We start from the raw sequence: 24,947 nt of genomic DNA, 5'->3' as shown, positions 1-24,947 counted from the left end.
GTCATGATATTTGCAAGATTAATTTAACTTTGTTTTAAAAAAAGGCTCTATGACACCGAAGGAAATTTGGACAGTAAAGCTGGACTCTAAGGATATCCTTATGTGTCAACTATGCTAATAGAATCAAGCTGCAAGCTTCATGAAATGTACGATATACACAAGTGCTATTTGCATGACAAACATTTTAAAGAAACTCAGCTCATCCTTGTAATTCAGAACCTACTGGGCGAATTTGTACGTAAACTTATCCGCAGTTCACAGGCACATAATTAACGATATGGGATCTAAATTTGATCTGCTGTCTTGGGGTGCTTGGAACGCGTGGCCCAGAGGCAGCAGCCTACTATGTCTATTGGGTTATCCGGCACAGCCTGACGTTCCATTTGAGTTAAGAATACCTGCATAGAAGACACACTATGTTTATTGTGTTTTTATAAGGCACTACTAAATGCTGGTCAAGCTGTGACTTCACGGAACACCCTATAGTTTTGTTACACACTTGGCACATTATCACTTTCCTAAGTGTTGTCAAACATTCGTCAGTACTCGACCACAATCTTAAGTTTTGATGCTAGACTAGATGTAATCTGAGCCATTTTTAACAAGCCCACTTCACGTAAGTTAACAGACTAAATAAAACACCACTAATATTAATATACACTCGTTAGCCGTCGCAACTTTCTTTTCCTTCTCTTTTGCATTAAGATTTTCAAGAAAAATGCTTTTGTACCTCACGCACAATAGTATTTATACTTACCTGACCCCTGCCTGAACCCTTAACTAATAGTTTGCTTTCAATTTGTAAGAAGGTTAAATGATCAATGCAATGCACCTAGCTATCCCAGATTTGGAAAAAGAATTAGCCCTATTGTACAGAGTTGAGGCACCCTAACTGTATTTCACAGACAAAGGGTAAGAAATTCCAATTTTGGAGGAATTATTTTCTAAAGCCAACTACACAAATTGAAATACATTGTATTCTATGTGAGACGAAATTTGCCAATTATTTTACTATAGTCTGAAAATTAAATGAGCTCACACAATTCTCACACGTGTGTGTGTGTATGTGTGTGTGTGTGTGTGTATATCACTATATCCACACAATGTCCTTAGAAATTTTGAGTAATTGCCAAGGTATGTACCAAAATGTGACGTTCTTCACATCATATTTAAAAATATGTAATGTTGGTAAGAATATGTAAAATGAAACACAGGTATAATAATAACAACCAACTCTCACTATGCATTAGAATGCCAATGATGATTTTTCTTTGTAATCCTTTGCATACCACTGTCCTGTAGCATAGAATTTTTCAGATCTAGAATGACATTTGATATTCATCGAACCAGATTTATTTTTTGAAATAAAAAATATGAACTCATTTTCTAAATAATAATAATAATAATAATAATAATAATAATAATAATAATAATAATAATAATAATAATGTTACTTGCTTTACGTCCCACAACTACTTTTTAAGGTCTTCGGAGACGCCGAGGTGCCGGAATTTAGTCCTGCAGGAGTTCTTTAACGTGCCAGTAAATCTACTGACACGAGGCTGTTGTATTTGAGCACCTTCAAATACCACCGGACTGAGCCAGGATCGAACCTGCCAAGTTGGGGATAGAAGGCCAGCTCCTTAACCGTCTGAGCCAAAACTCATTTTCTTAAATCTGTAAATGTTCATAACAGTCCCTAAAAGTATAACAGGTGGTCTTTCTCTCATCTCAAGGTAACATTACAACTTTTACTAGGCCCACTAAAAATAATGCTTAGGATATCAATTACATCAGAACCACAATTTGCTGACATTGTTCATTTTCATTTGTCTACAAGTAAAGGAATGGAATATGTAATTACATATGAATCTGGGCCCTACTCATAACCACGTGAAGATATCTGTAATCTTTGTTTACAACCTCGTCAATGTGATTACGGTATCTTATAAATCCCAGCTGCTTTTCTAGCTTTCAGCTTTTGTATCTCCTTGTAAATATCTTTATTGTCTTGACTGATGTCTTCATTTAATGTATCTATTTGGTAGGAAGCAAATTCCACTTCCAGTTTGTCTTGGTCAGTGTTCTCAATTATGTTTTGAAAAATTCAACAAAAAGCACTGATGAAAACGAAGTACTTGCTCTCAATGAAACATCCACTACTTCTGCACGCTTCACCACAGTCATGAGAAGGGAATTTGTCAGTTTCAAGATCATTGTCATCTTTTTTGACAACTCCTGCTATTGAACTTCATATCAGTAATGCATCCGAAACTTACCTCTAACTTGTTTCCAAACTTTTCAGCTTTTACAAACCTCATCATTAAATCCATGAACAATCCATTCATGTATAAAGGAGGGAGCTTCTACTTGTAACATGATTTTGTACTTTGTGACAATGGAGAGTGTGTTCTTCAGAAATAACAAGTATAGTTCAGTGGCATCATTTTCCATTGCTGCTTTCACTGCAAGAAATTTGCTACTGATGGTTTCTTATGACTTTTCTTCACAAACATGAAACAACAATTTCAATAGCTCGCAGTGTTCTAATACCCTGTTTACGATTCAGTGGGAGATAACCATCTTGTGCTGACATATTTCAAAATTTTGTGGTTTTTGAGTTCTGGTCCACTCATTTCCTAATACATCTTCAATTTTTTTAATTTCATTTTTTTATCTGGAGCTTCCTTCAAGAAAGAAATATATATCTACTAACACTGTCTCCATGTTTAGTCCACCTCATTGGCTGAATGGTCAGCGTTGAGGCCTTCGGTCCAGAGGGTCCCGGGTTCGATTCCCGGCCGGGTCGGGGATTTTAATAATGTTTTATTAATTTTTCTGGCTCAGGAACTGTGTGTTTGTGTTTGTTCCAACACTTTCCTCTTCATATTCAGACAACACAGTACATTACCAACCACCACAGAAACATGCAATAGTGATTATTTCCTTCTATATAAGGTTGGCGTCAGGAAGGGCACCCGGCCATAAAACAGGGCCATATTCACATGTGCGACACAGTTCACACCCGCGACCCCACAGGTGCGGGGAAAACAGTAGAAGAAGAAAAAGAAGAATGTCTCCCATGTTTGCACTTGCTTCCAATGTTGTAGCAGGCTTCTGGGCAGCTAAGTGGAGTAGGTGACAGATGCAGGATATTAGAATCATTCCCTATTGACGGTTTTCACTTTACAAAGCAAAAAATTAAATGTATCCTCCTAATTCAATACAAAACATAATTCCGTCATTAGAGGGAGCAACAAAATTCAAACAGGTTTTGACTCATTTGAGCCACCTTCAGTAAAATAGGGGGGGGGGGGTTAGATGTCTACAACTTCAGCATGATGATGAAATTCATCATCCAGGGGAAATTTCCTGATAATGTAACTACAAGCTGCCATATAAAACTCTCTTACAGAATTATAAAACATCTCTTAATCACAGTCATTATCTTTCATGTATGCCCTGGCTTTTGCTCCAATTACCAAGTCCTCATTGGCTTTCTGGTATTTCCTCCTCTTGAATTCAACACTCAAAAAGGAGGTAGATTCTGAGTGAACAGAACATGGCTGAACAAATCTGACCAATAGGTCAGCTAAAAAGCTTCCGTGGCTCAGGCGGCAGCCTCTCACAGCTGGGTTCCGTAGTTCAAATCCCGGTCACTCCATGTGAGATTTGTGCTGGACAAAGCAGAGGCGGGACAGGTTTTCTCCGGGTACTCCAGTTTTTCCTGTCATCTTTCATTCCAGCAACGCTCTCCAATATCATTTTATTTCATCTGTCAGTCATTAATCATTGCCCCAGAGGAGTGCGACAGGCCTCGGCAGCCGGCACAATTCCTTTTCCTTGTCGCAAAATTGGGGCTTCAGTTATTCCATCCCTGACCCGGTCAATGACTGGAAAACTGGTTTTAGGTTTTCGTTCATTTTCAGGTCAGTTAAAAGACCAGTAAGTTTCCTCCTAAGAAGATGTATGGCTGGAGCATCTTGTTGCAAAAATAAATTCACTGAGTTAAAGACAGGAAGTGTACTCTGAAGAAAGTAGCGAAACAGTTTTTTGTGTGGGTCTTGTATGAAAGATTTCACAGTTTCAAACTGCTTGGTGCTCTCATTTTTATGGTGAGTCTCACTACAAAAGATGAGTGTCAAAGCTTCCCACTGCTCAAGAACTCTATGAATAGATTGAAGAAGCGAGAGCTAATGGGTACTGACATGTTTCAAAATTTTGTGATCCTCTGTGCCACAAACAGCCTGATATACTTTCAACATGTTTTGCCTTTTAGAAGTCTTATCAAGATAGTAATATAACTCAACCAAAATGTTCTCTACATTGACTGGTAATTGGGCTGCTGCTTTTTGTGAACAGATGTGTATGAAATGACATGAACAACCGGGACATAACAGAAGAATGCCTGTCCTTCACAAATTTGCCAACACCATTATTTACCCCCATCACTGTGTATGCATTGTCAGATGAAAAAGAAATGCAATTTTCCCATGGAATGGCTAAAGAAGACAATTCACTATTAATAACAGAGAAAATTCCCTCGCCTGTGTTGTTAGTAGGCTACTCTATAACAATGACAATAGAAGAGATGATATTTGGCCTCTCTGAGCATTAAAGAAAGACACAGCTATAGGATGAAGTTTAACTGCATTTGAACCCGTACTACTATCAGTAGCCAAAGAAAAAAAAGTGTTATTTGCAAAAGTTCACTTATTTCCTTTTTTGCCTCAGATGCCGTGTATTGAACTAAAGCAGAGGTTTTAGTTTTTACACAACCATATTTCTGAGATATTTTAGAGTCGGGGAACATTGATCAAAATAAATTTCCAGCGTGGTCTGAAAATGATAACGGAATATTATGCTCTGAAAGAAATAATGTGAAAAATAATTCGGCATTTGTCACCGCAGTTTCATTTAATTTTTACGAAGAATGACGAAACAGACTGGTTTCGTAATTTTGATTCACCGTATGTGTGATGCTTCCTTGTTTCTACGTGTCTTCTGCAATCATCTCATCCACCGTGAGCCACAGAGAAATCACACGAACACACACTGCAGAACACAGGGTTTTCATTAGCATGTTAAGCAAGTAGGCATGGCCATTCCTTTGTGTAACCATCTCGATATTTCTGTAACACTGCTGTCTTCTTAGAATAAGATGCAATTTGATAATTGCTCTGCTTCATTTTACAAAATAATATCCTATCTTTTACAAAACCAATTGCTTCTTTTCAAATCAACGACTAGGATAATTAGAATTGAAACGCGCTAAATATACCACTCGTTCTACGCACACAACAGAGAGAGAGCCGAATGCATGCATTGGAGAACAGCAGAGCAAGGAGTAGAGCCTACTTCACGGCCGACTTGATGCATCATTCTAGCTAAGGGAGCAGCGCATATCTATGCAGCTGGCCGTGATTTCACAACGCTCGCGGGAAACAAAAGGAAGTGACGATGAAATAACTGCCAAATATATTTAGTTACCAACATACAAACATTGAAAGAAGGAGGGTTGACAAATAATAAATTCATTATCAATAATTAAACTGAGATCACTATAAAATATATTTTTAATTAATATAGCAGATTTATGCAATGGTGAAAGATACTACAAAGGGATTGAACATTTTTTACTTCGTTCCCTTTTTTCGTAAAAATTAATTATTATCGTGACCATGTTGTACAAAGACATAAAAGAGGAGACATCCAGGAGCCAAGCAAAGAGCATGTATTCAATGGAACAGTATACCAGTAATACGTGGACTCACTGTATCGGAGTCTCACAAGATATCTAAGAGAGACATTTACGAGTTCCTAATAGAATGAGTATAAAGAAACTGGATTTTGAAGTTGTTGAGTAAAACCCTGTGACTGTGGTTCGGATGATTAGGACTTAAAACTGTCCAAATATGCTCTTAAAAATACATCAATATGATCTAAAATCTGGGAAAAATGACCCAACATATGTACTTCCAATGAACGATTTTTTTTTGCCACTAGTAATTTTACATTAAAAATACAATTCATTATACAATCTTATTATACTACTTCAAGTACTTTCCTTACTAGTTCTTTTAACTTAATTCCACTAGTCTCTATAATAAATTAATTATCAATAATTAAACTGTGATCACTATAAAATATATTTTTAATTAATATAGCAGTTTTATGCAATGGTGAAAGATACTACAAAGCTTTTGCTGCTAACTAATGAAAATTGTATTAGTTATCCCAATTAAGGATGTGCTACAGCATGTGCACAAAATATTTAACTGAAGTAAAATACAGAAAAGAAATACATCTCTGTTATTCCCTGTTCATCTCATCATTTTTGTGTCTAGCAGAGTTGCTATGCTTCATAGCAGTTACTTCAGCTTCGCATGCTTCGCAGAAGAGGATTTTTCCTTCAGCAGAGAAGCATTCCTTCCCGAACTCTTTAATGCAATTTCTTAATTTAACACTTTCACTACACTTTCTTCAGGTATCCTTTTGTCAGCTCTATCACTGTTCATGTAACTATGAAGCCTTGAAAATTGTCTGTTGAAACTCAACAAAAAGCGTGGGGAGAAAACCAAAATATGACCTTAAGAAACTAAAATGACCAAAACATAATCCAAAAATAAAAATGGTACAATGTATATTTATATACCATAGAAAATTATGCTAAATATGCTCAGAAACATCCAATTCAAGATTAATTCCAGCAATTAGCCCAAAACGGAGGATGGAGAAAAATATGACATTTCCTGAACATCTGAACCCTACTGATGATTTACAGTAGAATATTAATGGAACATTTCAAAATTATTTCTGCAGAACGCATATATACTGAAAGGAAATGAATAAGGCTCTTCAGACAGTCCTGTACCATTCCTGACTAAACTTACTGATTAGTGGCACTTCTATTCAACTACACTTTGAGATGATACAAACATGTTGTGGTACTTTGTTTGAGTGATGCATTAAGTTTTTATTAAAGACTTGTTAAAAACTTTGAGCTAACTGCTTCATTTATATGCACTATCGGAGATCATGTCCTACAAGGATGACTTGCTGACAGTTCAACATTATTGGCCAGACATCCCGGCATGATGAATCAGAAGGAAACATGCTGAAGAGATGTTAACGCATTCACTCCCATAGATACCTTAAGGTGTTTAAGAGCAGCCTATCTGCGGGATCGTATCAGAGTTAAGGCGTTTAAGGTCACGCGATGTAAACGTCGTTTCGAATTTAGCGCTAAATTTGTACGAAGTCGTACTTTGTGTCGAAAACCATAGATGGCATATAAATGAACAGTCCCTCACCCTGACTACCTGAACAGAAGGTACATTCCAATGCTTTCTTTATTTTTTTCTTTGAGTAAACACGGACCTAAGCCAGTCGTGGTATTCTTGTGAGGGTGTGTAGTGAAGTGAGTTATTGTGTCGCAATAAGGTGACGAGTTACAATCACAGTATACGAAGTGAGGAAATTGAAGACATACTACTGAACGATGATTTCAGTGATAGCGAAAGCTATTCCGATGATGATATACCAAACTCTGGGCAAAGTGAAATTTAGCACATTCAAATAACCGATACGCATCCGTCTTATTGCCCACCTGCTATCAAGTTCACTGGCTGGGTACAATTAAATGTTGACATCGAATATAGCAACGAAATTATGTCTTTTGTCAATTTATTTGTAAATGATAATTTCCTTGAATATGTATGCCATCAAACAAACCTTTACGCAGAACAAGTTATTAGTGCAGCATCGCGTCCATTCACTAAATATTCTATTTTTCAGATGTGGAAACCGGTCAACGTAAATGAGATGAAATTTTTTTTAGGACTAGTGTTTGCAACCAGAATAATTAAAAAACCAGGTCTGAAAATGTACTGGACAGAGGAAACTATTTTCGGCTCACCAATTTTTTCGAAAACACACTGTCATTCTTGCAATTTAGCGACAGAAGTCATTATGAGGGGAATCCTGATAGGCTATACGAAATTAGGCCGTTTCTCGAAAGGCTCAGCAACCAATTTTCAGTTGTGTACACTCCAGATTGGAAAATCGCCCTTGATGAAGGAATGTTAGCTTGAAGGGACTGCTTGCATTTCCAAGTTTACAATCCAGGAAAAATTACCAAGTATGTGCTAATGATCCACCATTTCGACTTGATGGGAAAATAAAAGTGCATGTGCTTCATAAGTTCCCAGGCAAGGAAATCAGACAATTTCCCAACAAGACGATGCAGAGTGTGCGTGAAAAGCAACGTCCTGTATGAAACCAGGTGGTTCTGTGCAAACTGTGGTGTGCCTCTCCATCCAGGAAAATGTCAAACTCGGTACCATAGCCTCAAACACTACTAGTAACCATCCTCAAAGAAATTTTCAATATTGTACCTACAATTGTTTTCGTACAGTAACATTTAATGTAAAGTTGTGCACTATAGAGATGAGGGGATTTAAAAAGGCTGGGCTGGAGGTTTAAATCACCCGCTGAGGAGCTGGTAGTCAACGTGTTAAGTACAAAATAAAAATGGCCAACCGAACACCAATGGGAACCAAACCTACAATCTTCTGATTTCATGTTTTATGCTCTACTGATTGAGCTGTGGTGACCTAGGACAAATTTGTTCTGTTGGAAAGGATCTGAGCTATAGATCTGGCATGAATGCCAGCACTAATGTACAGGTTCTGGGTTTGGTTCTCACTGGTGTTCAGTAGACCATTTTTGTTCTGTACTTGACATCTCTTGGGGACATACTCAACAAGACCTAACAAGTTACAAGTTTATTTTTAAAACTGGGTTTACGTCGCACAGATACAGATAGGTCTTATGGCGATAATGGGATAGGAAAGAGCTAGGAGTTGGAAGGAAGCGGCCGTGGCCTTAATTAAGGTATAGGCCCAGCATTTGCCTGGTATGAAAATGGGAAATCACGGAAAACCATCTTCAGGGCTGCCGACAGTGGGGTTCGAACCCACTATCTCCCGAATGCAAGCCTACCACTGTGCGCTACTAACTGCATGGCCAACTTGCTCGGTTTCACAAGTTCTCATGAAGAACTGGCATAAGACGATGCCGTGGGCTACCTATGGAAAAATCAGGGATGTGGTGGTGGTGGTGGTGGTGGTGGGGGCGGCGGCGGCGGCGGCGGCAGCGTGGCTAAGATGGAGGAACAATCTGGAGTTGGAGGTTAACTTGGGTGAACTATCCCAAAAGTGTTCCATGTCGTCATAATATGGGAGTAGGGCACATTGCTACAGAGGGCTGCGGAGTTAACAGTGACCACAACTGAATGGGAGAGGTCTGGGAAGGTTAAAAGCCATTTCAGAAAGTCACTGGTGTTCATAACAAAATGAGGCAAAGATTGGACAAACGAATAAGAATATTATTAGTTTTACATCCCACTAGCCACTTATATGGTTTTCAGAGTTGCCAAGGTGCCAGAATTTTGTTCAGAAGGAGTTCTTTCACATGTTAGTAAATCTACCGACATGGGGCTGATGCATACGAGCACCTCCAAATACCACCGGATTGAGTCAGGATCGAACCTGCCAACCTGGGTTCAGAAAGTCAGCACCTTAACTGTCTGAACCATTCAGCCCAAAAACTGGACAAGAGACTGGAGGCCCAGACTGATCAAAGCAAATATAGGTTCAGTAATTAAAAGAAATAAGACAACCGAAAGTATACCTCTTGTGAGGAAAACAAAGGAACAGAACAGCATATAGAGAATATAAACAGCTTTAGTGATCAATAAAATATTAGCATGAGAAATGAACTCACCCTCAGGTGTCTGATTTGTAGAGTACGCACTGTGTATGTAGCAAGAACATCCTCCTTTACTAGGCGCACCTGTATCACCCCATATGTTTCTGTACCTTCCTTGGGCCAATACATGTCACATTTTCTCTGCAAGAGATGAGGCATTACAGTTAAGTAGAAAGGAGACACTCCACGAAATATGATACAACCTGAACCACATATTATGTTCTAAAAGCATTAAAACATTAATGAACAGTATGAATACTCCAACTTTCCAGGCATTTCATATTTAAATCATATTCAAATTTCCCGCTTAATGCAATTATACCCAGTACTTAGGAATACAACTCAAGCAGTAAGTAATACGAAAATGTGGTTCAGGCTGTACCACAGTCCATTTCCATTTGGTTCCATGCCACACATTATTACAACATTATTGCCCACAATTAAAACTTCCAGTGTTACTGGAACTTGCACCGAGCAAGACACAGTGAAAATAAGCAAGGAAGATCTTTTACTACGAGCAAACTACAAGCAGTCAAACAAAGGACATATTGGCTGACAGGACTGGACTAAGGTTTTTAAGGTACACACATAGTGCTCAAACAATGTACTGTACCTCCAGACATTGGGATGCAAGCTTAGGCTGTCTTTTAAGAGTTTCCTAGCGGACAGCATGGATGGGAAAAGAAAGAGAATAACACCTATCAGTAACCAATGATTTCATTAATTTTAACCCCCTCACATTAATAACACCGCACTTCTCGTCTTTAACCAAAAACAACAATAACAGTGGAACATTTACCAGTATGAACAACCTTAATTTTATCCCAATGAACCATCAGTAAATAGATAGAAAAAGTGTCCCTCATTATATATTAGTTTGGAAGAATTTAAAACAATCTTTAAAACTTGATATGGTATTTAATCAATTAAATGGATCTAATTGCACTGTCTTGTAGTAATCCAGTTTCACATTATTTTAGACATATTAAAAAAAAAAAAAAAAAAGGCACAAACATGTAACAGAAGCTGCCTACTGGTAAAGGATTACTTAAGCAAAAACTGAATAATACAAAGTTATTATTCTGATGTATTCTTCAAAGGATCTCAGCAAAGACTATCTTATTTACACAGTTTTTCCTGAATGAAGGTAAGATATATGAGATAATATCATCAGCATCTAAATTTATTTAATGGATACTTTTGCTGTTACAATTAACATTTAAAAAAAGGGCAGAAATACTGATCATCAACTTACCTACCATAAATGATGAGTAATCTAAGTCTTACTCAACCAGACAAAGAATGTACTATATAACACTTCAGACAGTTCAAATTACCCTCCTGAACTTTTTAAAATATAATGAGGGACTCATTCTATCAATAATACTAGACTACAACATAATAAAACAAGCACTAGCTCACTAACTTCAAAATCATCCCAGCATACAGAAATGAATTCAATGCATTATTTATCAATTACTTCATTTAACCATGAATTGTTTTGAGCAAGCAAGACTAATATTCACAATCATATTTCCTTATTAGGTAATCATAACCAATAAACTCCATATTAATATTGAGAAATTTACACTGAAGACTAATAACATGAACATAATTTGCAGGAGAAATATAAACCAGAACTTTCCAGAAAATTATTTGAATATATCCGAGGATAGATACTTCTAAATATTTCATACACTGGAATAAATAACTCAGGGTCAAGATGCAGATTTTTATTATTAATTTATTTTTGATAGAGAGAGAGAGAGAGAGAGCTAATACCAGTAAATAAAAGTTATATTTACACAGACCACTAACAACCTGGAAAGTTGTGCATTCAAGAGTTAAGTAAGATATAAAATGTCTGTCCTTGTGTATGACAAATGTCTGCCACCAAGTTACAGTAAACAGGTAGGCTACCTAGTATGGCATTTTAAAATGAACTACCTATATTATTCTACATTACAGTACAATAATAAAAACAAAAGTATAAGAACAAATTATAAGTAGTATGTAATTGATATAAATCTTCTCCAAAATTAGAGCATAATTTCCATACTTAAAACATAAAAAACTTTCTTGTAAAAACATCAATCTGTGGAATAAAAACATTTTTGGCCAGTTAATTTTTGAAGTCACTTGACAGACCCAGAAACAAGTACAACTTCAGGTAAGCCAGGTTACATACTATTTTTTTTTCAATTTACTTTACGTTACACCAACATACACAGGTTTTACAGCGACGATGAGATAGGGAAAGTGCTAGAAGTGGGAAGGAAGCGACCGTGGCCTTAATTAAGGTACAGCCTAGAGTGAAAATGGAAACCAAACAATTTTCAGGGCCTCTGACAGTGGGGTTCAAATGCAAACATAGCTGATAGCTACATGACCCAAAACTGCGCAGCCGCTTGCTTGGTGTACACTCATTCAGCAAGCCAGATACATTCACAAGGTATAGGAAACTGAGACGGGTCAAACTAGCAATATCTCCCTCGCTACAGTAACAAATAGGCTAATTAGGGAAGATAAGTATGAATGAAAGTAATTTGAGATTATCTTGTGAATATTTACAATACCACTGATTTTGTTGCTGATATTGTTTTATGAAAGGGATTAAGGCAAATATCAAAACATACAAATTTTTTTCACATCTCAGATTATGTTCCTATATGGTAACATATCCTATAATGAAAGTAAGCAAATACTTAAATGTTCTTAAATGCCGACATCCTTTATGCAGTGATGATAGAATCACACAGAATTGTACAGACTTCACTACTCCTTTGTAATGGTAAATAAATCCACTCAAGCTTTCAATTATTTGAGAACAGCAGTTCTCAGCAAGTGACTACTGTTGATGCATGTCCATACGAACACTGCAGTCAGTAAGGCATTTTTGTATAAAGTTTTTTTTTTTTTTTTTTTTTTTTTGCTAGGGGCTTTACGTCGCACCGACACAGATAGGTCTTATGGCGATTTGTATAAAGTGGTCATATGGTACGTGAGATTTGAATTGTGTCGTTTCATTAACATGGATTAAGGAATGTTTTATCAACTGTTCCTGCTCTAACAGCTTTTACTCATAATGTTCATAAATATTCTAGCTCATCATAATTTTGTTAATAAGGAATTTTTAGACCTATCTAAAGCCTTCGATAGATTAGTCAATGACATATTGCAAAGGAAACTAGAACACTATAGTGTCCATGGTTTCGTTTTACATCTGCTAACTTTCACATACAGCAGCGTAAGTAGTGTGCTGAAGTAAATTATGAAACAGATTAAGAGGTAAAGAAAGTTGAATCTTCCTTTGAAATCTCACACAGTAGTATATTATGAGTAGGGTTCAGATTTGAGCGTATTAGCATATTTTTTCCTGAATAGTACACATTGAAAGAAGCCTTTCCTTGGTATTTTCATCTCTCTGGGACCAACAGAATTTAAATTTATCAAGCATATAAATGCAAAAAACTGCAGTTTTCAGAACAGAAGCGTATAAATGCACATTCTTGTGGATTTCGTCTAAATAGGTCTTTATTTCAAATTCCGCCCCAAATTTGGGCCCAGACCATTCTTAAGGTTCGAAAACAGAAATAATTATTGAAAAGCCTATCTGGTGCGAATAATAGAACGGCAGGTTTTTAACCTTTAGTGAGGTCATTCACACACCCTAATTGGCCTCTGCCGCATTAGAGTGCTCTGGAAGCCCCAAGCATCCTTTCACTTTGAAATGTGAGGCATTTTAGTAGTGTGCCTATTTTGGGAACCAGTATTGTTTACGTGGCTTTTGCCACGAAGTGGTGGAAGATCCGACCCGGTCATGTGAAGTTTCTGCATTCTACTCTCAGTTCGTAATTGTATCCATACGTACCTATCGAGTTCTTGTGATTTCTAAGTACGAGATGCCTAAAGTTAAGGAATCTCTGAGTGTTTTACTCCGACGATCTGCAAAGGAAGACCCTGACTCGTTTTCTACTGACGGGAAAATTCTTTTCTGCAAAATGTGCGAAAAAGGGGTAAGTTCTTATTGACATTTTCACATCTATGTTCTTAAAGATATTACTGGTCAAACAGTTGAAATTTCAAGTAAGCCGTATGTGCCGCATACGGTGCCTACCTACTAGGTAAGTAGAGAAGTCTAAGAATTCGGAGTGTAGGCCCGTTAGATCCTCAATTTTATATTTCCGAGGCTAAAATAGACATTTGGATTTGCTGGTTTTTCATGGGATCATTGAGAGTGTGCTCGTATTTCTACTGCAATTTTAGAAAATAATTTCATAGTCCACAATGCTTTATTTTTGTTCATTCAATGTATTTTTTCTCACTTATGCGTACCTACCTATTTATTTTCAGATCAAGATTTCAAAGGGTTTTCAATTTTTCCAACATAAAGCCACGAGTGGGCACTAAGCAAAAGTCGAAGAATTAAAAAAAAAAAAAAGGAAATCGAAGAAACAAGCACTGATACAACCTTTGTTCAGTCAGCAACAGCACTTGGAGGAGTTCTCTTCCAGAGTTTGTAGGGCGTACTTAAGCGCCAACATACCCCTCTACAAGGTCGAACATGCTGAGATTAGAGCTCTCTTCAAGGACTTTGCAGGAAGAGAGTTGCCTCATGAGTTGAACCTATGTTTCTTCAGAGTATGCAAAGGTATGAATTCATGCACGATTGCCATATTCTGCATTCTCGTTTAAACAATTTAGAAGTAATTTTAACATGGATCTGGCTCTGTCGTAATGAAGGTAATCTCTCAATAATACCTTCATTCCATGAAGAATATTCATTCAGGTACTTTTTTCACCAGGTTCTACACGCAATCAGGGACGACATCGGGAGCTACCCAATTTGGTTATCTATCGATGAGACCACAGACAGTTGTGGAAGATACATGGCCAACGTTATTGTTGGAAAACTCAGTCCCAGTGAACTGGGGAAGGGCCACCTAATTCTGTGCAGGGAGCTAGATGTGACAAAACATGGTACCATTGTGCAAAAAGTGCAAGCAGCTCTGCGTAAGATATTTTTGTTAATTTATTTTTCAAGCATTTTGCCAAAGAATAAGTACAGTCTGGCTATAATTTCAATGCATTCTACGTATGCTCAGTGAAGACTCTGATAGTTCTGATAGTTAAATATCTCTTACAGTCGTACGACATGTCAGAATCCCATTAACTGAACATTTCACACTTCATTTTATGCATTCCTGTTTCAGGCTTGCTGTGGCCAACCTTTCCAGATGAGGAGGTAAACAAAGTACTCGCATTGGTGACTGACGCTGCTCCCTAGATGATCAAGGCTGGGAAGAGCCTCAAGCTTCTCTACCCAAAGATGCTACACGTTACTTGTCTTGCCCATGCAATGCACAGTTGCTGAGGAGCTGCGCGAAAAATCGTCCAGCATCAACAGCGTCATTTCTTCAGTGAAGAAAATTTTCGTCAAGGCTTCTTCTTGCGTCTGTGCCTTCAAGACAATGAAGCCAGAGCTCCCTTTAACTCCCGAGCCCATATTGACGCGATGGGGAACTTGGATCTTGACTGCCTTGTATTACACTAAAAATCATAGGGCAATTGAAGAGGTAAGACTATTTAAATGTTTAAAATCTTCTTATTTTCGAGGTTTTCTCTATCATTCTTTTCATACCTTTTTTGTTTACTCCAAAATACGGCACCTAATTTTGCAATTTTCTCAGTTATTCTCGTCGGCTAATGTTTTTCAATTATATTTTTTCCTGGTGATCAATGCATTTGATGAGGCGGAGAGCAAGTGCATCGTGAAAGCTAAGGCTGCTTTTAAAATGAAGGGCTTGATGCCACCCTTGACTTTCATAAAAGCTTACATGTGCGTCATTCCTGAGGCCACCCTAAAGTTGGAATCGTGAGGGATGGAGTTGGTTGAATTGGTCGCTACAATACAAGGAGTCATCCAAGAAGCCGACTCGTGGACTGGAGAGACTGGGAAAAACGTGAAACAAAAGTTGGAGTTCGCGCTGGCTCGAAATCCCGGTTGGAGTGCAGCATTGGACTTGAAGAGGATGCTGCGTGGCGAGTCTGCACCGTCAGAGGATTTTCCAAACTACTCTGCACAAGAAGCAGCATCATTCAAGTATTTACCTCTCATGTCAGTTGACGTCGAAAGATCGTTCTCATCATTGAAACTTTTATTGACTGATTTAAGAAAAATCATTCAAAACTGAAAACAGAAAAAATTCTTGTTGTACAGACCAATGCAGATCTACTTCATTGTCTCGCCTAATTCTGAACATTTTGTAAATGAACTTTTGAACTGTAACTTTTATAAGAAAACTTCTCATATATATACGTTTTTTGCTAGTTGCTTTACGTCGCACCGACACAGATAGGTCTTATGGAGACGATGGGACAGGAAAGGTCTAGGAGTGGGAAGGAAGTGGCCGTGGACTTAATTATGGTACATCCCCAGCATTTGCCTGGTGTGAAAATGGGAAACCACGGAAAACCATCTTCAGGGCTGCCGAACCTATCTCCCGAATACTGGATACTGGCCACAATTAAGCGACTGCAGTTATCAAGCTCGGTCATATATATACTTGAAACTTGAATGCAAGTATATCGCAGTGTATCGTACATACAATTAGAAAACAAAGCTCGTATATAAAGATATGTTATTTTTTTTTTTCGTTTCACTTTCCTTTCTATGGTTTTTAACGGTGTTTTTTGAGCATATTCTGCATTTTGAACTGCATATAATGGGGTTTTCGAGCATATCTATCAAGCATATAACACATGGTTTTTGAGCATATCTGGAGATTTTATCGAGTATATCGATTCGAGCCCTAATTATGAGGCATTATTTTGGGACGTTTTCTCTCTCCCCTATATGTTAATGAAATGCCAAAACTTGTAAACTTCACCATTGTATTCTATGCAGGTAACACATCTGTTATTACTTGAGGAAAATATAGGGCATCAATGGTACAAAATCTTATTGCATCCTTAAAACATATCAAAGATTTCTCACCAGGATTTTGCTATGGAGAATGCTCATAAAATAACATGATGAACTTTGATTTTAAAAGGGGTTGCAATGATGATACAAGTATTCAGCTAAATGGCACATACCTTCAAACAACAGATTTTACTAAATTCTTAGGCATTGTTCTAGATAAACTTATTTCTTGAAAGAATCATGTTAATTATGTCTGTAAAAAATTAACATCTGGAATATTTTTTGTTATGTAGGCCATCAATAATTGTAGATACAAATATATATATTGCTAAAAGTATACTACAGAGTAATATAAACTCACCGGAGCTATGGGAGTTGCCTGGGGTTGTGTGGCAAATAAATAATTTGAACATCTTATACTACAAAAGAAAGTTCTAAAGATCATGCAAACATTCTTTCATAACTCATAATATTATGTCCCTTTCTTTCATATATAGAGGGAGTATAGTTTAAGACTTCATAGTTCTGCTCACAGGCCATGGGAATCCCCAAGCGAACACCGCATGGCTTGCGTCAAGCTTGGTGCCATAAACAGTCTTGACAGCTGATGCAGCAGTTCGCTAGTAACTATTGACATTCTAAGAAGTGTTGTGAGGTTGTTAATGCAAAGGTTAAGTACTCTACACCACACAGAATATTTTTGGCCACGTGTTATTTGCCAAAGAAGAAGAAACCAATTACTAGGTGGCTTCGAAAATTTTGTAGACAATTTCCTGGTATTAAAAGTACCATCAAAAACGTTACATGCAAGAACTTGTTCACAACTGGCACAGTACCTAATAAGAAAAAAAGAGCGAAGGAGAACAGCTCTTACACAGGAGAGGTTAGAAGATATACAAGCAAAACTGCAAGTCAGTCCACGTAAGCGCTTCGGAGTGTAGATCAGGAAACTTGTATTTCACATTCTTCAGCATGTACATACATACATACATACATACATACATACATACATACATACATACATACATACATAATCATTACAGACTGTTATGCCTTTCAGCATTCAGTCTACAAGCCTCTGTGAATTTACTAAACGTCGCCACAATCCTCTATTTGCAAGTAATGCTGTGGCCTCATTTAGTTCTATACCTCTTATCTTTAAATCGTTAGAAACTGAATGTAACCATTGTTGTCTTGGTCTCCCTCTACTTTTCTTACCCTCCATAACAGAGTCCATTTTTCTCCTAGGTAACCTATCCTCCTCCATTCACCTCACATTACCCCATCACCAAAGCCGGTTTATGCGTACAGCTTCATCTATCGAGTTGATTCCTAAATTAGCCTTTATCTCATCATTCCGAGTACCTACCATCCTGGGAGAACACACAACCTAAATAATGTAATAATGTACTATCTGCGCACTTTTTAGTGATAGATTTGTGTACGGGTTTGAGGAGCAAGAAGGGAGCGCTTCCAGTTCCGTAAGTACTGCCAACTGAATGGAAATGAAATCTGGTATGAATCGATAATATGATCGATCGATATGAATTTTCTAAACCTTTGTTATTTTAAGCCAATAACTGTGTCACACACACATTATATAACACTGTATAACATTTCTCGATGCGAATCTTATTCCTAAAGTGAATTCTATAGTTTGGCTTTGCTGTGTAAATAACAACATTACTAGTACGTAAAGTGTACACCAGACATCGCACAGCTATGCATAAGGGATTCATAGTTTGTTTCAAAGATTATCAGTACGAATCTCGAAGATTGCCGAGGTCGACCACTTCAGCTCTAGGGTGTAAATCTATCACTAAAAAGTGCGCAGATAGTAAATAATGTAATGCAACAAAATAATTACATTTACCGACTTACTGGACTCATTCATTACATAAATAAAGCCTACTTATTTCATTGCAAGAATACGATTTTGCAATTGGCTAATGAATAGTGTCTGGCACCATGGTCTAGATGTAGCGTGCCTGCCACTCACACAGAGGCCCTGGTTCGATTCCCGGCCAGGTCAGACTTTTGTAGCCTGTTCCTGAGTGTTGGTTCAATGTCCACTCAGCCTACATAATTACAATTGAGAAGCTATTTGACAGTGAAATGGCAACCCTGGTATAAAAAACCAAGAATAACAACACAGATGATTTGTCGCACAGACCATGGGTCACCTCGTAATCTGCATGCTTTCGAGCTCAAGAATGGTAACTTGGTAGGCAAAGGTCTGTCAGGGCTGTAGTGCCATGGGATTTTTGTTTAAAGAACAGTTCCAAACTTCTTTTTATGAGTGACGAAGCATGGTTTCAATTGAGTGGATATGTCAATTCACAGAACAATAGGATCTGGGATACAAAAAACCTGCACATTTAACAGCCAACACCTTTGCACAATGTGAAGGTGGTTGCGCTATTAGTGTCTGGCAAATTATCGGTCAGATATTGTTGCATGACACGATTACTTCAGACGAAGACAGGTAGGGCTATTTCCAGCAGGATGGTGTGATGGCCCAAATGGCGCGTAGCTCTATGCGATGGTTACAGGATGTGTTCAATGATGATCAGATCATCAGGACTATGGTCCCCTTGCTCACTTGATTTAAACACATCTCTGGGAAACTTTCAAAGGAAAAGTTCACAGGAATAATTCTGGAACTGCAGAAGAATTTAAAAAATCGAAATTAGGAACACTACGTGTTCCATCAGTGTTATAGAACTGCGTGTTCTGAAATCTCATAAGATGTGAAGCTTACAATGCAGTTCAAGGAGATAACTTTAAACATCTTCTGTAAATACCGGTGAGTTCAGTTTCATTTAGTAGTTTATTTATTTGCTTTATTTATTCATTTATTTATGTGTTGAGCATGTATATAGCTGACGAGTTCAGTTTCGTTTGGTTTCTATAGGTGTAATCATGCCGCTTGTTTGGGATGACTATGTCTGCTTGCCACTGCGGGCACTGAGCTTGCTGTCACTGCTTCTCTGCGCTCCTATGACTCAGTACTCTCCTGCGAAGTCTTAAATTATACTCTCTCTATATATAAATCTATTCTCTTTATTAAACACAATAAAACATTGACTGTAAGTGAGATTCATAATTATAACACACGAAATAAGAGTGATTACTACACGAGTTTCCACCGCACTAAAAAGATGGACCATAGCCCATACGTGAAGGGTATGTTACTCTATAACAAAATACCTAAGGATATAAAGAAATATGAATGATAAAATGTTTCAGAAGGAATTAAAAGATCACTTAAATAACAGGTGCCTGTATTCCATAAATCAAATGTAAATGATGTGTGTGTTATTTGTATAGTGTGTGTAACTTTTGTCTTGTTCCATTGTGTTATGGCTGTGTCCTCTGCAGCTGATAATTGCATTGATAAATGCATATATGCGTATGTGTCTAATAAGTGTCTGGAAAATATTCTTGAGTGCTCTGATGGTATTCCGCATACCGTGTTCGTTTGTAAAATTCAAAACACACGATAAGTTACACATCTGTGTGCTGGTTGTTGTGCCTTGGTATTCTTTTAAGGATTCTGTTGTTAGTTCTGAATGGTGTCTTGTTTCCTAATTTTCTGAAACTTCTGCATAAATATTTTTGTATGTGTATCGAAATGTGTTCTGGTTTTTGGGTATGTTGCGTGTTTTGTATGTTATTTTATGACTGAAGGGGTCAACAAAAATGCAAGCTTGCAGTTTTACTTGACTGCTGATAGTGTTATAACAGTCATGGACCTCTAGGTTTAGGTCACCACAGGGACATGACATTTCAGTTTTAAAGGCCCTAGATACACTGGTCAGGATTTGAATCACAGCCATCTTGGTGGGAAGCCGATGATAATGTCACTTAATTATCACACCCTGAGGTGGTCAATGAAAGTGCTGTTGTGACCATCAGCAACTGGTAGGTACATTATGATTAGAGGCATGAAAGTATTGCAACCATGATAAATGCAATGAAATAATGTTTCTCTACATCTTGTTATAATTGCAAGCCTTTAAGGCTAGTTCTATTATTGTGAACTAATGCTATAAGTGGATACTATTGTGATAAAATGTATTTTCAGTGAAATATTAGTGATTTTGAAGAATGTGTGATATTTAAAATTTAAAAAAAAATCAGACTTTGTTCTGTCATTGCATACATGACTGAACACTTCAGAAACTTTATTGTGAAGTCCGGTGATACACTGTAAATCTTACATGCACAACCATGACCCTTGCTTTAATCTACTGACCGCTAAAAAGCTCCTGGGGGTCATTCCCTGGAAGGGGTTAAGGGAGGTAGCAATACAACGGTGCATGCTGTTTGAAATTTGTAATATTTTGATTGTTCATTTTTAAATTGCAATAACTTGAGGATGTTATTAAAGATAAAAGCAAATTGAATGTTCATTTGGTGTTATACTAGAATGGCTTAATAACACTGCAAAACAGGTTGTAGTTAATAAATGTTACTTCCTCGAATAATCAGTGCTCTAAGATGCTATTTTTAATATAATTTTTTCTACAAATAAAAACAATTAATGCTATAATTTCACACTTCTACTAATGTTGGGTAGTAGTACTTTGTAATCTTTTGTGGAGAGTGGTATACGGTATATGCAACATGAATTGAAATGCTGAGTGATTGAATTGGGGGTCTGAAGTGTTACTTAGATGTAATGGCAGAGGATGTTCAAAATGTTCAAGTTGAACTACATATCTCAGAACTTTATAAAACCAGTCCAATGAGTATGGCATTAAAATCAAAAAAATTCTGATAATGAAGAGCTTTTATCTGGATAAAACTTTTAAGATTGAATGTCAAGTAGAAAATACTACATAGGAGTAGGTGGAATATATTAAGTTATTGTTGATAGGGTCATAGTCCATAGACTGGTTTGGTGCAACTCTCCATGCCACACTATCCTGTGTTAACCTTTTCATTTGTACATAAATACTACAGACTGAACGCTGAAAGGCATAACAGTCTATAATGATAATGTATGTATGTATGTATGTATGTATGTATGTATGTATGTATGTATGTATGTATGCATGCATGCATGTATGTATGTATGTATGTATGTATGTATGTATGTATGTATAAATACTATATCCTGCATCTACTTGAATCTGTTTGTCATATTCATGCCTTGGTCTACCGCTACTATTCTCACTACTGACACTACCCTCAAAAACTATCAGAACAAGTCTTGGGTGTCTTAAAATGTGTCCTATCATTCTATCTCTTTTTCTGGTCAAAATGCCAAATTGTTCTCCTCTTATCAATTCGATTCAATATTAATTTGTGATTTGATCTACCCATCTCATCTTCAGCATTCTTCTGTACCACATTTCAAAAGCTTCTACTCTCTTTCTAAGCTAGTTATTGTCCATGATTCACTTCCACTTAAGATGAAAGTCTTAAAAAAAAAAAAAAAAAACCCTCTCTACTTCCTATATCAATGACCAAAGTGAGCAAATGTCATTTCTTAAGAAAGGACTTCCTTGAGCTGTGCTAGTCTGCATTCTATTTCCTCCTCATTTTGCTATAATTACTCTACTAGACAAGTAACAATATTCATCTACTTCCTTTAAGACTTCATTACCTAATCTAATATTTCCTACATCACCTGACTTTTTTGACTGCACACCATTATTTTTATTTTGGATTTATTTATCTATTTTCAACTTGTACTCCTTCTTCAAGGCTGAGTCCATACCACTTAGCTATTTCTGCATATCTTCTGCAGACTCAGATAAAATAAGAATATCATTAGCAAATCTCAGAGTTTTGATTTCCTCTCCCTGGATTGTGATTCCCTTTCCAAATTCTTCTTTGATTTCCTTTACAGTCTACTCTAAATAAACATTGAGAAGAAGATGGGGCAATTGCAGCCTTGTCTCACTGTTTTCTGGATTGCTGCTTCTTTTTCATAGCCTGCAGTCTTATTTTTGTACAGATTGTAGATAATCCTCCTTTCTCGGTATCTGATGCTGATCACTTTCACAATCTCCAATAGCTTGGTCCAATCAACAACATCAAATGCCTTTTCTAAGATATTCAAATGGACTTGTCCTTCTTAATTCGATCCTCTACTATCAGAAGTAGAGTCCTGATTGCTTCATGGGTTCCTACACTTCTTCTGAAGCCAACTGATCTTCTCCCAACTCAGCTTCAACTTGTCTTTCTATTCTTCTGTAAATAATATGAGTTAAAATTTTGCAAGCATGAGATACTAAACTAGAGCTCAGCAACTCCCAAGTGAAACCCTACCATATGTTTGAATAACTCCCTCCTGCCCTTAGTCATGCAAAAACAATAGTTTCCCAACTTGTACAGGGGAGTGTACCATCTTGAGTCAATCAAAAGGAAGACTGTCCAATGTTGCCGAATAGTGATCACAAGTCAGTGCTCATCTAGCTCTTACGGGAGACTTTATTGTTAAGTCAGCATTGAAGCGATCTAGCTTTGAGCTTTGTCTGCTACTGCATATGGCTTGGTAACACCAAGGTGAATACTGGCGGGATCTAAGCTTAAATAGCCAGTGCTGCTGACTCTTGTACTCCGAGTGTTGCGCTGTACTGAGTGAAAGATTTTCGCCAACATCTCTGTTGGAATATGATATTTTATCTTATTAGATGTGTATTATCTCCATGTGTTAGGCAATGGTACGTGCTAAAAACAAAGTTTTTCATAGGGAAGGATGGGATATAGCACCAGCGCATTCGCTGTCCACTCTATCATGCTCGCCATGCTCTCCCTATCACACCAGCTGATGGAACAGGGATATACAAATGAGGGCTAAAGAAATACTGTAAGACATATTAGCAGGCACATCACATACCTACAATGATAGATGTAGCTAACTACCAACATCTGTTGCGCAGTCTTGGTTGTCATTAGATTTGTGCGTACCTTTTGTCAATTCCAGAATTTCTTTCTGGAAGATCAGAAACCAAATGCTGAGAACTTTTTTTTGGAAAAATATACTGGAGAAATTGTACCAAGTGAAACAACATTGCAAGAAATTAGTTGCCCATACACTATGGGAATGTAATCCGAAGTATTCAGAGTGAAGTTAGTGGAAAGAAAATATGGATTTCAATTGATGAAACAACAGACATAATGTGACGGTACATTGTGAATGTTATTATAGAACAATGGAACCCAAAGATGGAATTCTCAAGAGAAGAAAAAATAAGAGGAGAGGAGAGGAGAGGAGAGGAGAGGAGAGGAGAGGAGAGAAGAAAAGAGAAAATCTCTTGTTGCAGAATTTCCTTTCCTTTCCTTTCCTTTCCTTTCCTTTCCTTTCCTTTCCTTATTTATGGACATGTTTTCTCCTCTGCTGCTTATCCCATCTACACATATTGGGTGCCATTCCTGTCTGTTTTAGACTAATTTCCAGTCTTCCCAAATGTTATCCCGTAATAGCCATTCAAACAAGCTTCAAAAGAAACCCGGACTGATTCTGCAACCCATATTGTTCTAAACCTATCATACTACATGCTCACAGATCATGAAACATTGGTCCTGTCCAGGGGCCTCCGTTTCTGCCCCATTTTAAATTCTGGCTGATGCCCAGTCTTTTGTAAGGAAACTCAACCATCACTTTCAATACAAAAATAGTTATCCAACACCTGATGACAATGAGCCATCCCTAACTCACTTCAGGAGCCCATCTAGTATAGAACCTCAACCCCTACTACTTGAACATCCCCTTCAAATAGCATCTAATTTCTTCCTAACCAGTCTACCTGACCCCAAATTCCTAACCTCTCTTCCTACCCAACACAACCTGTCATCCCAAACAAGCTCTTTACTCCCAAGTTGCACACGCTTCCCAAGATACACAAGGCCAACAACCCAGGACACTCCATTGTTTCCAGCCACGGTTCTTTCACAGAACTCATTTCAGCATTGGTCGACCACCATCTTCAACACTTCGTACGTTCTCTCGACTCTTACATACGTGACACCGTCGTTTTGTTGAACATCTTGCGACTCTTCCCAAACCCTTCCCTGTAAATTGCCTTCTGGTTGCTTTACACCAACATCCCTCACGCAGATAGGACTTAGGACCATCGAGTTCTTCTTGAACACATGGCAACCCAGTGCCCTGCCTCACACTTCCTTCCTCATCTACCTCACAATATACATCATAACACACAAGTTTTTCAGTTTCAAGGAGCAATCACTCCACCAGATTTGTATATATACATACACGTATATATTTGTATATTCT

General features: G+C 37.5%; 1 protein-coding gene across 5 annotated transcripts in view; it reads right to left on the bottom strand.

The window, feature by feature from the left end:
- The window catches only part of LOC136864203 (tyrosine-protein phosphatase 99A), a 423,374-nt gene that overhangs the window by 103,700 nt on the left and 294,727 nt on the right, over positions 1 to 24,947 (bottom strand). For all 5 annotated transcript variants that reach the window (XM_067140883.2, XM_067140882.2, XM_067140884.2 and 2 more), the window contains one exon: positions 9,787 to 9,912. In XM_067140883.2, coding sequence (XP_066996984.2) covers positions 9,787 to 9,912 — 126 coding nt within the window. The remainder of the gene's footprint in view (positions 1 to 9,786; positions 9,913 to 24,947) is intronic.

This window comes from Anabrus simplex, chromosome 2 (genome assembly GCF_040414725.1).
Source record: "Anabrus simplex isolate iqAnaSimp1 chromosome 2, ASM4041472v1, whole genome shotgun sequence".
NCBI lineage: Eukaryota > Metazoa > Arthropoda > Insecta > Orthoptera > Tettigoniidae > Anabrus > Anabrus simplex.
This window is presented reverse-complemented; position numbering and strand designations above follow the sequence as displayed.